General features: G+C 38.0%; 1 protein-coding gene across 7 annotated transcripts in view; it reads left to right on the top strand.

The window, feature by feature from the left end:
* Window positions 1–14,828, top strand: part of SPHKAP (SPHK1 interactor, AKAP domain containing) — a 155,909-nt gene that overhangs the window by 55,721 nt on the left and 85,360 nt on the right. For 6 of the 7 annotated variants that reach the window (XM_079135153.1, XM_079135152.1, XM_079135158.1 and 3 more), the window contains one exon: window positions 2,374–2,481. The exons of the other annotated variant lie outside the window; for it this stretch is intronic. In XM_079135153.1, coding sequence (XP_078991279.1) covers window positions 2,374–2,481 — 108 coding nt within the window. The remainder of the gene's footprint in view (window positions 1–2,373; window positions 2,482–14,828) is intronic. 7 annotated transcript variants of the gene reach the window in all.

Below are 14,828 nucleotides of genomic sequence, written 5' to 3'. Positions count from 1 at the left end.
AGCACATTCTAATCCTGCAAAAATAGCAGCTAGAACTATTAATACTACAAAACGAATCAGTGAAATCACACCTTGAGCTGCAATAGTTGCTAAAGAAAATTTGACTTCACACAACTGACAACATTTCAATCCAGTAGTTTCAGGCAGAAGGCATCTAACTATCTGTCATTCTTTCAAATAATAGCAGTAAAAACCATTGTCTCAGAGAATAACCTGCCTGCAAGGCTGTTTTATGTGTAGCAGCTCAGTAAATACGCACAATGGGCCCACCATGTGAGTACTGTGGCCCCTATTTACAGATGTAAAAACTGAAGCTCAGATTTTAAGTCAGCTGCCCAAGCTGTCATTGTCCATAATGACCAAGGCAGGATTTCAACCCCATGGGACCCCTAATACCCAGACTCGTAAACTCTATTCCATGTGGGAAATAAAAGTGAATGCCAGTGTGGGCTGGGGTAGTTTCACAGATTTTTTTCTACTTTAAATAAAGTTAAACTATTATGTCTCATTGTCCTCTATATAGGTCATCTCGAAAAACTTAAATGGAGCAATTTTACAGGTGTCCTGTAAGATTTTATAGGTTCCCACCAGTGTTCTATACAGAGGACAACAGCATATCATGGGTTAATCTAAGGCCATGGTTCTCAACTTTTTGAACTCAGAATTATTTTGCCCTCTCAAAAAAAAATGATTAGGAACCTTGTGAAGCTTTTGTTTCCATGAATTATGCTCATTGATATTTTCCATATAACAAATGAAAGTGAAGAACTATTTTTATTCAATTTTAAAAGAACAATTTTCAAAAAAAATAATACACAGGCTAACACACATATTTTATGCAAAATATCTATTTTCCAAAACAAAGCCTGTGAGGGAGGATGGAATGAGGTGGCACCATGGGACTGTACTTCTCCTCCGTGTCTGACTGCCAGGAAGACAGCTGAGTCAGCATTAAGGTTCAGTCCCATCTGCCACCCCTGGTTACACAGCCACCAAGAAATGCCAGCCAAGACTCAGGAGACAGACTCAAGAAGGTACAAAATGCCCTGGCGTTATGAGGTGAAACCCCTGGAGGACTGAAGGTTCCACAGCCAACGTTGGTCCACCGTATAACAAAGTCATCCCTCAGTTGCCTCCTTGTCCCCAAAGTACCTCTTGATACTGCTCTGGAAAAGATGAAAATTTGTCATCCTGAGGTGACAATAGGCATCAAGTGGGAAAAGCTTTACGAGTAATATCACAGGGTCCAAAACAAAGATGCTACAGAATCAGGTGTCAGAATTATATTGGTGAACTCTATCCAAGGACCAAAATTAGGATCTTTCTATCTTTGCAGAACAAATGAAGAGACTCCTTTGTTGTACAAATGAAATGTAGTTGAAGAGTCATTCTATCTTACTGGCGTGAACCAAACTGACGAAATGTTATGTTGCTTAAGGGAAGGTCGTAGTCAAGTGTTAGCAGACACTTAAGCTAATAAACATGAAAGTGCCAGGATAGATTGGGAATTCCGAATAAGATGACAGGCATTTTATACAATATTTGGAAACTGGTAGAATGCATTAGAAGTCGAATCATTTGGTTATTTATGAGATTTCATCTACAGAAATATTTTGGCTCTGAAATATGCCTTTTCCTCTTTATTTTAAAAGCCAAGTCCTAAAACAAGGCATTTGTAAGTTATTTTGGATTTGCTAATTCACTTTGTGTTTCACCAAACTATTTCTAAATGGAGAATGGTTATCTCAAAGCAATTGGGCTATTCCTAATGATGTTTAGCTTAGCGTAGGGTCCTAGGTGCTGTGGAGAGCTGTGTCCTATTTCACATGTCAGATTAGCAGAGTTAAAGAACCAAAGAACTAATTTTGCACCAAAAGGGAAAACAATATCTTCTTAAAATATAAAGTGTTCTTGAATTATGAAAGAACACTAACACTAAAGGAAATATTTCCCTCATTGCCAACCAGGCCATATCCCAAAACAATCATCTGATTGCATATTATGGGAGGGTTGCACCTACAATGAAGTTTCCAGGTGTTGGATTTGATGAGAGAAGGAATGAGTGTCAGCATCTGTGTATGCTTCTCATGTCAATTTCCAGGGCAATGTTTTACATTTTCTAGTGGTACTATTTCCCCACAGTGTTTTGTTGTTGTTGTTTTGTTTTTTGGTTTGTTTTCATTTTCTAGTGGTACTATTTTGGTGGTGGTGTTTTGTTTTGCTTTGTTTTTGTTTTCTCCTAATGTCCAGATACTCTAAAGAAAAGGAAAAAAAAAAATACACAACACCTACATGGTATTTTTAGAAAGAGCTGCTTGTTGAAGTAGAAAGCCTTGCCAAATAAGCACTGAGTAGTTGTCTGGGTTCCCCCAGGTCCTCCGCAGCAATAGCTTGCTGGAGTCCACAGACTACTGGTTGCAGAATCAGACGACGCCCTGCCAGATTGGTTTTGTGGAAGACAAGTCTGAAAACTGTGCTTCTGTAAGTATCCAAAACTCTGGGGAATATCATTGGATAAAACAGGGCAATGGCACATGCATCCTTGCTTGAGATAGAAGTTTCTTAATTTGTAAAACGGAAGCTTGGGAAAGTATCCTTTTGAAAACATGAAATTAGTTTGCATGGATTGTCAACAGAAGGACACAGAAAGCTAATGCTTCTACCTCAAACTTGCTCATTTCAGCAGGTAAACTCATCTGATCAATTCTCCAAGGGAGAAAATTTTTTTCCAAGAGAAAAAAATGTTTACAGTTTCAAAAGCGATTGAGAAAAAAAGGTTCAGAAATAGATTTGTAAGATGACAAATAAAACCCATTCGATAGCTCTCTTGGATTCTTTTCAATTTATTTTATAACCCCTACCAGTAGGCATTTTGCAAATATAAATATTGTATTAAATTTTTCCACCATGCTTGAGTTATAGTTATAATTTGAAAACTCAGCCTAAGAAATAAACAGGCATGCATTTTAATACACTGTAGCTGAGTTTGACATACAAAACCTTTGTTTGTCAGATCAACAATATAATTCCTATAGCTCAGAATGCAAATGCATACTGTTGATGTGAAATAGGCTCCTTCCCATATGCTCCACCAAGCTATATTTTTCACTTTCATTGAACTCATCCAGCGCTTATGGGGTCATGATTACAGAGATGGGAAACAGTGTTTTCAAAAAGGAGAGAAATACAATGTAATTCTTCTGACTAAATTGAGAGCATCAGCTCTGAGTTATTCCTGGAGGTAAGTTGTATGCCAGCATTTCTGTTAAAAGGGAGAAGCTGAAAATGGGATGGGAGGCTTTTTATATGTACAGAGCAGACAGAGGAAGTCAAACCCCTCACACAGCAGGCTCTCGAGACCCAAGAAATGCAAAGTTCACTGATGCTCTTCAGTAAATCTTTCTTTAGGCAAATGGTTGTGAATCATCAACTTTCAGTACATTCGATTGCTTGTCCAGAAACTAGTTGCTGGCTAAAAATCTCTGGGGAAAACAGAAAGGATTAAGGGACAAGTAATTTGACAGCAATAACTTCTTTGCAAAGTCAGTTCTGAAGTGAGATGGAAAATGAAGGCATTTGCTGACGCCGACGTGCAATTAAACAGGTGTAAATGGTAAAAGAGAGAAATGCAGAGTGCAAGCTATTAGGGCCACACTTTGGTCAAAGTTGCCATTGGAACAGTTCCTGAGTTACAAGGAGTTTCCACTCGGAGGACACACAGAACTTGGGGCACTAAAAATGGTATAGTGAGGGCCTAAAAGGTCTTCTCTAAACTTCCTACTTTCGGAGTCTGTGTTATAGGTCTGTAATTAGAAGCGCTAGCTTATTTTTAGTTGAATTTAAGAATTGCCATTGTATTATCTTTTTTTTTTTTTTACTTTTTAAAATTTATTTTTATTGTAAACAAATGGGATACATGTTGTTTCTGTTTGTACATGGAGTAACAGCATACCATTTGCTTAATCATACATTTACATAGGGTAATGATGTTTGATTCATTCTGTTATTTTTCCCTCCCCTCCAACCCTCCCACCTCTCTTTTCCCTTATACAGTCCCTCCTTCCTCCATTATTCCCCCCTCCTACCCCCCATTATGTGTCATCAACCGCTTATCAGTGAGATTATTCGTCTTTTGGATTTTTTTTTTTTTTTTTTTTTTGGAAGTACACTATGACTTCCACCTTCCCTTTATTTTTTTTTTTTTTATTTTATTGTAAACAAATGGGATACATGTTGCCTCTCTGTTTGTACATGGTGCAAAGGCATACCATTTGTGTAATCATAAATCCACATACAATAATGTTGTTTGATTCATTCTGTTATTTTTTCCCCTTCCCCCCACCCCTCCCACCCCTCTTTACCCTCTATACAGTACTTTCTTCCTCCATACTTGCCCCCCTCCCTAACCCTAACTCTAACCCTAACACTAACTCTTCCCTCCCCCCCATTATGTGTCATCCTCCACTTATTAGCGATATCATTCGTCCCTTGTCTTTTTGAGATTGGCTTATCTCACTTAGCATGATATTCTCCAATTTCATCCATTTGCCTGCAAATGCCATAATTTTGCCACTCCCATCCCTCACCAAACCCAATAGACTAAAATTGGGCTTCAAACCATGACCTCCTTTCTTAATTCTTTGTTACTATCTAGTGTCAGATGACATCAGGGAGGCTGAGCTGATTCATTCTGCTTTTAAGGTTCTTCTTATTCTTCCCTAAAGGGGAAAATCCTAAACACAAGTAAAAGGCATAAGGTAAGAATAATTATTCCTCTGCCCTCAAAATTGTAATAATTAAAATTGATACAAAAATTTAAAATTGTCCATAACTCTATATCTAAGAGAAATCAGGGTCCCTATGAAAACTTAGCCCTAATCTCTTAAAAAGTAACCTGTAGTCAATTTTTCTTTACTTCTAGATCCTCCCTTTTTCTGACTTGGCATAGATATTTAGGGTGGGGAGAATAAACCAGAGTCCTGAGTTGCACAAAGCTACAGAGTAACTGTTATCTACAGGAGAAACAGAGATCAAGTCTAGAGGTGGTGGACCAGGAAGAGGAGATTTTAAGCAAAAGAGCCACACAGGAGTTTCCAGATCAAGAGAAAGTACTTAATTCCTTCTCAAAACCTATTTCCTACATCACAATGAAAATGAAAACATAACTGAGGAGGGAGTAAGGGTCTTTATTTACAAATAATATCGTCATTAAAGGCTAATTCTTAAAATTTAGTTTATTGAATCATCCCAAACCTGAATCTACTTGTACATAAACACAGCAGAATCTGAGGGACCTGTAACACTACTGTCCTGTATTTAATTGTTTTGCAATCTGTTCATAATTCTTGGGAGTCCTACTTGAAGTTAGTTGTTGCTTTATAAACTCTTTTCTTCCTCACCAAAATTAGTAATTACATTTTCATATCCAATGTAAATTGGTTTAGTGTTTATTGCACTGAATTCCAGGTTTTTAGATCTGTGGCTTCTTAAAACTAAGTCCCTCAGTGTCCCCATGGTTTCTGAATTTAAATTTGAAATTTCTCGAGAGGGAAAACATGGGGCTTGGAAGACATTCAGGGCATTATGTACACATCTCAATACGGCAGTTTGTTTTTGAGAATCAGACCATGAATTGCAGTTATGTCTTCAGTGGGAGACCTCATTCATTTTACAGTTAATGAGAGAAGTCTTAGCCAAGAGTGGCTTGAAGCAGTCAGGACTGGAACAGTCACCTCAAATAGAGCCACTGGCCAGGAAGTCCCTCAAATCAACTCCAGTGGCTTTTCAAAAGTGTTCTGATTTTTCCTAAATAGAATTCTCTTATCAAACTTATAATTTTATTTTCTTACTTATTTGACATTCTGAAAAAAAATCTATATACTAACCTTCAGAGTGTTGTTTTGCTTTGTTTTGCAACCTGATCATTTGAAAGAGAGGAAATATGTAGGAGAACAATGGAATTCTAAGCTATTCTGCAAAACTCAACAGCTATGACATTATCTCAACAGCGGTCCTTAACATTAGTTGCTAAACTGGACTTTTTATGACTCCTAACTCTTTAAGTTATATTAGTCTTTATTAATCATCTATTGCTTTTGGCTATTCACTGGAATTTAAGTTTTGATTTTTCAAAAATCGCCTTGTGGTTCAATACTTCATTACCGTCACCATGTCATGAAGGTTATTATTAGTATTTATGTGATTTCTGTTTGTTATTACTGTCTTTACTGACCATTGTAAGACTCACAGCTGTCTCTGTCCAAACAAGCTATGTCCTCTTCATTGCATGCGCTTTAATTGATGAATCACAGTATTTTAAAACGTGCTACATTTACCTTAAGTATTCAAACAAGTAGAGCTCTCAAGTGGCCTTCAACAGACCACACTGATATTGCAAAACCAAAACACCTGTCAGCTGTTCTGTAGGTCTCATGTTCTGAAGCAGTCCAGAGGCAAAAAAGAAAAAATCTCAGATGAACATTTTCCAATTTATTTACTTCTCCAGATATATCTACATCTCTTCTGAAACTAAAAAAAAAAAAAAAAAAGGTAAGGAAGAGACAATCACCCCACTTAGGTTTTTCTGTGGAAGAATCTAGACTCAACATGATCAGAGAAAAGCATCACTATAGAATGGAGTTTTCAAGCAGCTTTCAATCGTTTCTTCTTTATTTCTTTTTCCTTTTTTTTTTTTTTCTGTTTTGAGACAGGGTCTCTGTGCATTGCTGGGAGGTCTTGCTAAATTGCTGAGGCCAGCCTTGAACTTGTGATCCTTCTGCCTCAGGCTCCCTAGCGACTGGGATTACAGGGATGCGCCTCCACACAGGATTTATTTTATTTTAAAACATCAAATCTATTTTTTTTTCTTTTTTATTTAAGGAGCACTAAACACGTCTTAAAAGTGTCAAACTCTGGTGGCAGAATGGCTGAGTCAAGCCACAGCCCTGTGCTCGCGTGCACCCATTCAACTTAGGAAGGAGGTTAAGCAGATTTCCAGGTTCATTGAGCAGCTTGGCTCTGGGAAGAAGAGGTGCCGGGAGCTCTCAGTCCCAAACTGAGATTATCCCTGCCAGCTTCCCCCAGCACGGCTCTCCAAGAGAAAATCTCCAGTCGGTTCTATTTCCTTCTTTCTGGCATATTTGCAGAGGATTTTACACCCAACCCTGTTAAAGGAATCCAGACAGGGGCTACTTGAAATCCAGCTCTCAAACACATAAAGCAAGACAGCCTCAGGGAAGTAGAGCAGGAGATCTACGTACTGTCCACGTGGCCTTGCTCACCCTGTGCAGTGACCCCTGGCCCTCAGGAAACCCAAGAGTCCTAGGGAAAACTTGACTAGACTCTCAATCAAAAGAAATTTGCATGGACCTTACCTGGTCTCCAGAAGGCAATGCCTTAGAAAGATCACTTGATTGATAACCAGGAAAACTTATGCATCCCTTATAAACCAGGTTACCAAAGAATACTTAAGCACTTGGAAATAAAGTCTCCTTGTGTAGCCATATATAAAAGTGAGCTATAAAATATGTAGTACAAACAAGTAAAAATATCTAATATACAATATGAAGAATATGGGTAATAATAGTGTTTCGTATTCAGGATTTTTGTTAAATGAGTTGATTGTAGCTGCTATTGCCTCAGGGGGTAAGAAATGAGTAATGTGTGAGACAATAGATATGTTAACCTGCTCCATTATTGTGCCCATTTACCACATCTATCTTATAGCCTGTTGCATGCCTTAAATATACTCAAAAATCACTTGAAAATACTTAATGAAGTATTTTATGAATCTTGAGAATTTTTGCCAGTCAAAATAGAGTCAGATGAATATATCTGAACATGCTTTTCAAACCTGAGTGTTTATACCACTTCTCAACTATTTTTTAATTCATTTTGACAGAAGAATACATTACTAAAATACTTCAGAATAGCTTCAAGTTTCAAGTTTTCAACACTCCCTGCTATAATAGCAATTTTCCTCTGAGGAGAAAACCTGTCAATCAGGAAGATCAATAACAATAAATAATTTTTGTCATTGGAATACCTTTAAACTTCAAGGGTCTGTCTCAACGACATAATTTTCTGTTTCTTTTTAACTGAATTATTTGTTTAGATTAACCTGTCTTCCTCATAAGTTCTTCTAAGATCCCAAGAAAACTACTTAGAAATAATATTTTTTCCTCTTCAGACATCGCCAATGTTCCCTGGACATGGAAAGAAGGCAGGAAATGGGGAAGCATGACACAAAAATCACATCCAGTTAGGAACAACTACTTTAATATTTTTCAAACTTTAGCTTCTAGTCACCCATGAGTTAACCCGAGCCAAGTCATGAACTTCAACCCAAGCTGCACCTCACCCCTCCACAGTCATGGTGGATTGTGCAGAATCTGCTCCTCTCAAAGGATTCCAGTCTACACATTGCTGTCATGAAAGGTCATGTGCACTGAAGAGGAAAGGTCCTTGAGAAAATCGGGACCAGTTCAGACACCTGCCCCTAAGTCAAGACCAGTTAACTTACTGCTCTTGCCTGTGCCACCAAATAGAATCCAATACCACTGAACATACTACAATTATTTTAACTTCTTTTCTTTTATCAGATATAACACAATAACATTAGCTGATTTGAGATCGCGAAGAAAGAAAGCACACTAATCTCACTACTAAATGGACCTACTATGTGCATCCAGCTTATTTCTTCCACACTTTCCCACACAAGCTAGAATGAAAAACCATGTTGACTCATCTGGTTTCCAAAGGGGAATATGAGCTCTGGATTGAAGATTTTCAATTTTTCAAGAGAAGTCTGGAATCTCTTTTTTCTATTTTACGTCTACTGAATTCTAAATGTTGGCCCATACTATAATTTTCTTTTGACATTGTATAAGCAAATCAGAGCACATCTGTGGGTTAGAAACAGCTGTAGGGACTCCAGTTTCTGAAAGCTGTCATTTTGATGTATGCCCATAGAGCCTCACTCTTGTTAACCGCTAACTTCTATGTGCATTTGAATTTAGGATCACGGAACAATCCCACAAATGTTTTCCAGCTCAAAAATGCTGGTCTGGAGTCGTGGGCATTATCATAGCTGCCTTTCTCATTGCCCAAATCCATTTGTCCAGATTTTTCCACTCTTTATAATCAGATATATCCACCCCCTATTCATTTCCAGAACATAACTTGGAAAATAGTCTCATCTAACCTGAAAATAAAGGACAACAGACATGGATTGCCACAATCTATGTTCTTTCTTCATATGTATATGTATGAATACATATACATATTTCTGTTGAAACTATTGTTCTGATATGTAAATAGTTCCCTTAATGAAGACTTAGTCAAGAGTGATCCAAAATATAAAAATTGACCCAGTAGGTATATTTGTCCCCAAGCATCTGACTCAAGACCTGCTACCTCTATCCTCTCCAATTTTTGCCTCTGGAACACGCCTCTCTGCCCCTGACTACCCTTAGTCCAGTTTCATTAGAATACTTGACATCCTTCAAACACCTATATTTCTTTCCCCATGAGATTTCCTTGCCCTAGACTACTGTGGTGCCTGCTTGCTAGCTTATAAATGCTTACTGACTTTTTCAGTCCAACTATGTTCATGCAAAATAGCCATTTCAACTTTTAAGCATTACTCATTCAGGCAGGGAGAAAAATAACAGGTTTATTTTTTTTCAGATGAATTATTAGAAAACTTACTGAAGTTTTCTGAACTTCTTACTTTTCTTGGAACTGACAGCTGGCTTCTGTATTACTTCAATTGTGTGCTCCCTAAAAACTGCTTTGTCCTAACAGACAACAAATGATCACCATATTTTATAAAAAATACTCTTTACCACTGCATTCTTATATTCTTCTGTATATTTATCCTTATAAATTCCATTAGTTTTCTCCAACTTCCCCTTAAAAGCAAATAAAAAAAAAATTTTAAAAATACCTTCATTGACCTTATCTCCCTGTCAAACCATGTACCCTGTCCTCCCTCTTTTGACCAGCAAAATTAAAAACCAATAAAAAGCATACTGTCTTTACTATCTGACTCACCTTTCTCCCCACGCTGCTGAAATCACTCTTCTTAGTGTCACCGAGTCCACTGACGTGTATTCCCTGCTTACCTGTCAGTAGAACTTACTGAAGTCACACTTCTTCCCAACCTTCTTCCCACGGCTTCAAGAATACCATTCTCCCTTCTAAGTCTCCTCTTGCCTCTAGTATCATTGCTTTCTAAAATCTCCATCCAGGACTGCTGCTCCCCACGCCCAGCCTGGCACTTTTGATATGGTGATTCCCAAAGGTCTGTCTGTAACCTGGGTCCTCTTTGCTCCCATTTCATCTTTGCCCGCCGCTTGGCTGTATGCGGATGGCCACCCTCTCCAGACCGTAGACTTATTTCAAAGAACTTGTTAGCCACACCCACCTGAAGACCTCAAAAATATCCCACACTCAACATGACTGATAGTGAATATCCAAAAATATGTTTTGCCTGCCAAAGTTTCCATTTCTCCTGATGGTTCAGTCACCTGCTCAGTTACCCCAGCTCTAACCCTCAGTGACCTCACGTTCACCTTGTCTTTCTCCCTCACTCTTCAGCTTCTGTGTGTTATCAGAGCTGTTTGATTTTTTTAACTCTGGCTATACGTTTCAGCTCCAACATCACTCTTTTATTGCCTAAAGTCTCATGTGTGTCTTCTAAGTGTTTAATGTGCAACAATCAAAAGCAAACAAATAGCAGAGAAGAAGCTAAAGAGACACTGGCATCTTGGAGAAGCCACCGGTATCTTCTTCTCTTGAAATCCTCTGCAACACCGAATGCCTGGGCTTGTTTTAAGGGACCAATGGTATGAATAACTATGTTTTCCATCACCCACTGCCACCCCCACATCACCTAATTCCTCCATGGGGCTGCTGAGTCAGCTCAATATCTAATTTAAGACCAGGGCTCTTGTTTTTAATTGAACTGGATATTAATTCCAAAGGAGCTGACTCACCATCTTTCCCCCAATTTTGAAAGTACCATACCGAATGCCAGACTCAAGAAAAAAACACTTTGACATTGGCACACTTCAACATTGGAAACACACTCAACATTCATTTCCCAGAGCATAGCGGGAACACCAAAATAAAATATCAGCTAATGTATTTACACCCCGTGCTCAACAAACAGAATGTACAAGCATTCTCTTATTCTACCAAACTTAAATGACTAAATTTCCATTTGTGAAATGGCAGAACTTCATTTTTCAGTCAAAGAAATGAAACAGCAATGAAAAGAAGGTATTTCTCAAAACCACAGAGTACATCAGTAGCAAAGCCAGGTCTGAAGTCAAATCCACCATCTCTTAGTGCAGTGAGCATAGCATTTTCAAGGTTTTGGTAACCCCCCCCCCCACACACACACACTAAGTAATAATTTTATGGAAGTTTCAAGAAAAGTATAATTCTTTATGAAAAGATTATCATATTTGAGTTTAAACGATCTGCCTTACTAATCCATACTCAAGACCTAAAAGTAGTATATTTTAAAAGTCCCTACTTAACTGTTTGATTGTTTTCCATAAATTCAAGATTGCCACATGCTTATATAGAAGACACTCTCAAATCTTATCCACAGTTGTAAATGCCATTAGTATCTGATATGCCATCAAGCCAAATGCCATCCTCCTCAGTCATCCCAAGGGGCAACATCTACACTTAGTCATTCAACTAATATTGATTGTTCTAATTAGTTGTACATGAAAGTATAACACATTTTGACATATCATATATAAATGGAGTGTAACTTCTTATTCATCTGGCTGCACATGATGTAGAATCACACTCATTGTGTAACCTTATATGCACACAGGGTAATAATACATTCTACTGTTCTTCCTACCCATATACCCCCTCCCCTCCCTTCACTCCCCTCTACCTAATTCAAAGTATCTATTTTTCCCTATCCACTTTATTGTGAATTATCCTCCACATACCAGAGAAAACATTTGACCTTTGGTTCTTTGGGATTGACTTATTTCACTTAGCATGATATTCTCCAGCTCCATCCATTTACCTGCAATGTCATAATTTCACTCTTCTTTAAGACTGAGTACTATTCCATTGTACATATGTATCATATTTTCTTTATTCATTTGTCTGTTGAAGGGCACTTAGTTTGGTTCCATAATTTGGCTATTGCGAATTGAATTGATATAAACATTGATGTGATTGTGTCAATGGAGTATGTTGATTTTAAGTCCTTTGGGTATATGCCAAGGAGTGTGATAACTGGTTAAAATGGTGTTTCCATTCCAAGTTTTCTGAGTTATCTCCATGCTGCTTTCCATAATGGTTGCACCAATTTGTAGTTCCACCGTAATGTATGAGTGTACCTTTTCTCCACATCCTTGCCAATATTTATTGTTGCTTGTATTCTTGATAATTGCCATTCTGACTGGAGTGAATTAAAGGAATACAAATAGGAAAAGAAGAATTCAAACTATCACTATTTGCCAATAGTGATAATTTTCCAATGATTGTATATTTAGAATCCAAAAACAATTCCACTAAGACTTCTAGAATTAATAAATGAATTCAACAAAGTAACAGGATATAAAAACAACACCCATAAATCAAATGCATTCCTATACATCAGTGATGAATCCACTGAAAGAAAAATACTACCCCACTCACAAAAAAATAAAACACTTTGGAATCAATCTACCAAAAGAAGTAAAAGACTCTACAATGTAAACTATAGTACACAAAAGAGAGAAATTGAAGACCTTAGAAGATGCACTGATCTCCCATGCTCCTGGATAAGCAGAATTAATATTGTCAAAATGGCCATACTACCAAAAGTGATACACAGATTTAATGCAATTCCTATTGAATCCCAATGACATTCTTTATAGGAATAGAAAAAGCAATCCTGGAATTCATTTGGAAAAATAAAAGAGACTCAGAATAGCCAAAGCAATCCTTAGCAAGAAAAGTGAAGAAGGAGGCATCACAATACCAGACCTTAAACTATACTACAGAGACATAGTAGCAAAAATGGCATGGTATTGACTGGGTCTTAATCATGTAGAAACCGGTAAGCCAGAGTCTCTGAGGGGTATAAAAATATGGGCCAAGTAGATACCCTTATCTTAAGAAACTCAGTGACATTCAATTTACTTTAGCATAATGTAGTAGGTTATGAACCAGAGAAGAATAAAAAAATAAAGTTAAATGCAGAAGGCAAAAAGAGATTAAATCTGGCTTGATTAAAGAATTTTTTTAAAAATTATGAAGTTAACTGTATTTGAGATGGGCCTTGAGAAGTGTGTAGGATTTAGACACGTGGAAATGTGGGCAAAAGATAAAACCAGGCAGCAGGAATACTTTGAACAGAGCCCAAACAAAAGCATGCAGTCAGCACAAAGAACAGTGGTGGGTAGGTGGAGTGGACGTAAACTTAAAGGAGGAACTCCCCAAGTCGGGAAGGTGCCCTTCTCCTTGTGGTCATGAGCACAAGCGAATCTTCTCCCCAACCCCACTTTGGTCTCCATTCTACACTCCCACCCAGCACACACACAAGGGAAACCACTGTGCGACAATGTGAGCTCTTTGTAGTAAGTTTAAACATAACTTTTAACTTTGTCATGGAACAAGTTTACTGTTTTTATCTATTATTTTAGTCCCACCATCTTACATTACAGCAGGAAGTCATCTCCCAGATGAAAGTTGTCATGAACCATAAAAAGATGAAGCAATTAAGAACATGAGCATACCAAAGCAATGGGGACTTAAGGGCAAGAAATATAAAAGTCAGAGCCACAGCTGGATACTTAGCACACAAAAGCTTTGCTTGAAACAGTGCAGTTCTGCTCTGAGGGAGAACGAGCAGATCATCATACAGTGGAAGTTTGCCAGTTACTCTACAGAGGTCTTGCTCTTACCCATTCTGAGACCTCTGGAAATTTTTTAATGAATCCTCAAATGGAGGCATCATGATATTCTTCATTTGATTTAAGTCACTATCAGCTTCACAACAATAAGGACCCTACAACTGTTTCCAGAAATGTTTCAGAATTTTACCGACGGCAAACACCAAAGTCTAATCCATGAAAGCTGTACGATGCAGGATCCACATTCCGACATCCACATACGAACCTCCATGACCAGCTTCCTCCAGGAAGATTTACTGCATCTAGATGAGATGGAGTTCTTATCGAGGTCACTGAGCCTTTGAAAACACATGGAAGTCATGTGTATGTGTGGCATTTTTTTTTTTTTAAATCAGCTTTCTCCCTGTATCCCACTATGGCCTCAAGTTTTTATCAGTTTCTTCAAAGTGTCTGTTGACTTAAAAATAACAAGAATCACTTAACTGAAAAGGTGAGCGGATCTGGCATTTTAATGAATTTCTCCATTAAACCTTCAAAAGATCAGACAGCAGGGAGCTACAGTGGTATTCTCTATGCTCTGTCTCTCTTGGTGTGAAAAACCTTCTAGGGTATTCTGGGCCTTAATATTCCCTGAGAGGATATCCTGGGCAGTACCTTAGTCTCATGGGTACGACTTAGATAGAGAAAAGTCACCTCAACTTCCTGGATTCACCAGCTGGGAAGTTATTAGCCTCTTTAGCTTAAGGTCGGCAGGAATGAAGAAGACTGGTGGTCTCTGGCTCCCAGTGAAACACTGGAACTCTTGCTGCGGAGCTGGAGAGAGAGGAAGCTTGCTTCTTAGACCCACAAAATGGAGCTCCTGCCAAGGAGCTTTCCTTTTTAACCTAGTATATTTTCTTAAACAAATATATTTTTTTTAATTTTCGAAATGCTCTTAGGACAATTTCTAGA

The sequence above is a fragment of the Sciurus vulgaris genome (genome assembly GCF_902686455.1).
Source record: "Sciurus vulgaris genome assembly, chromosome: 3".
NCBI lineage: Eukaryota > Metazoa > Chordata > Mammalia > Rodentia > Sciuridae > Sciurus > Sciurus vulgaris.
The sequence above is the reverse complement of the archived record's forward strand: the minus strand, read 5'-3'. Positions and strand labels throughout refer to the sequence as shown.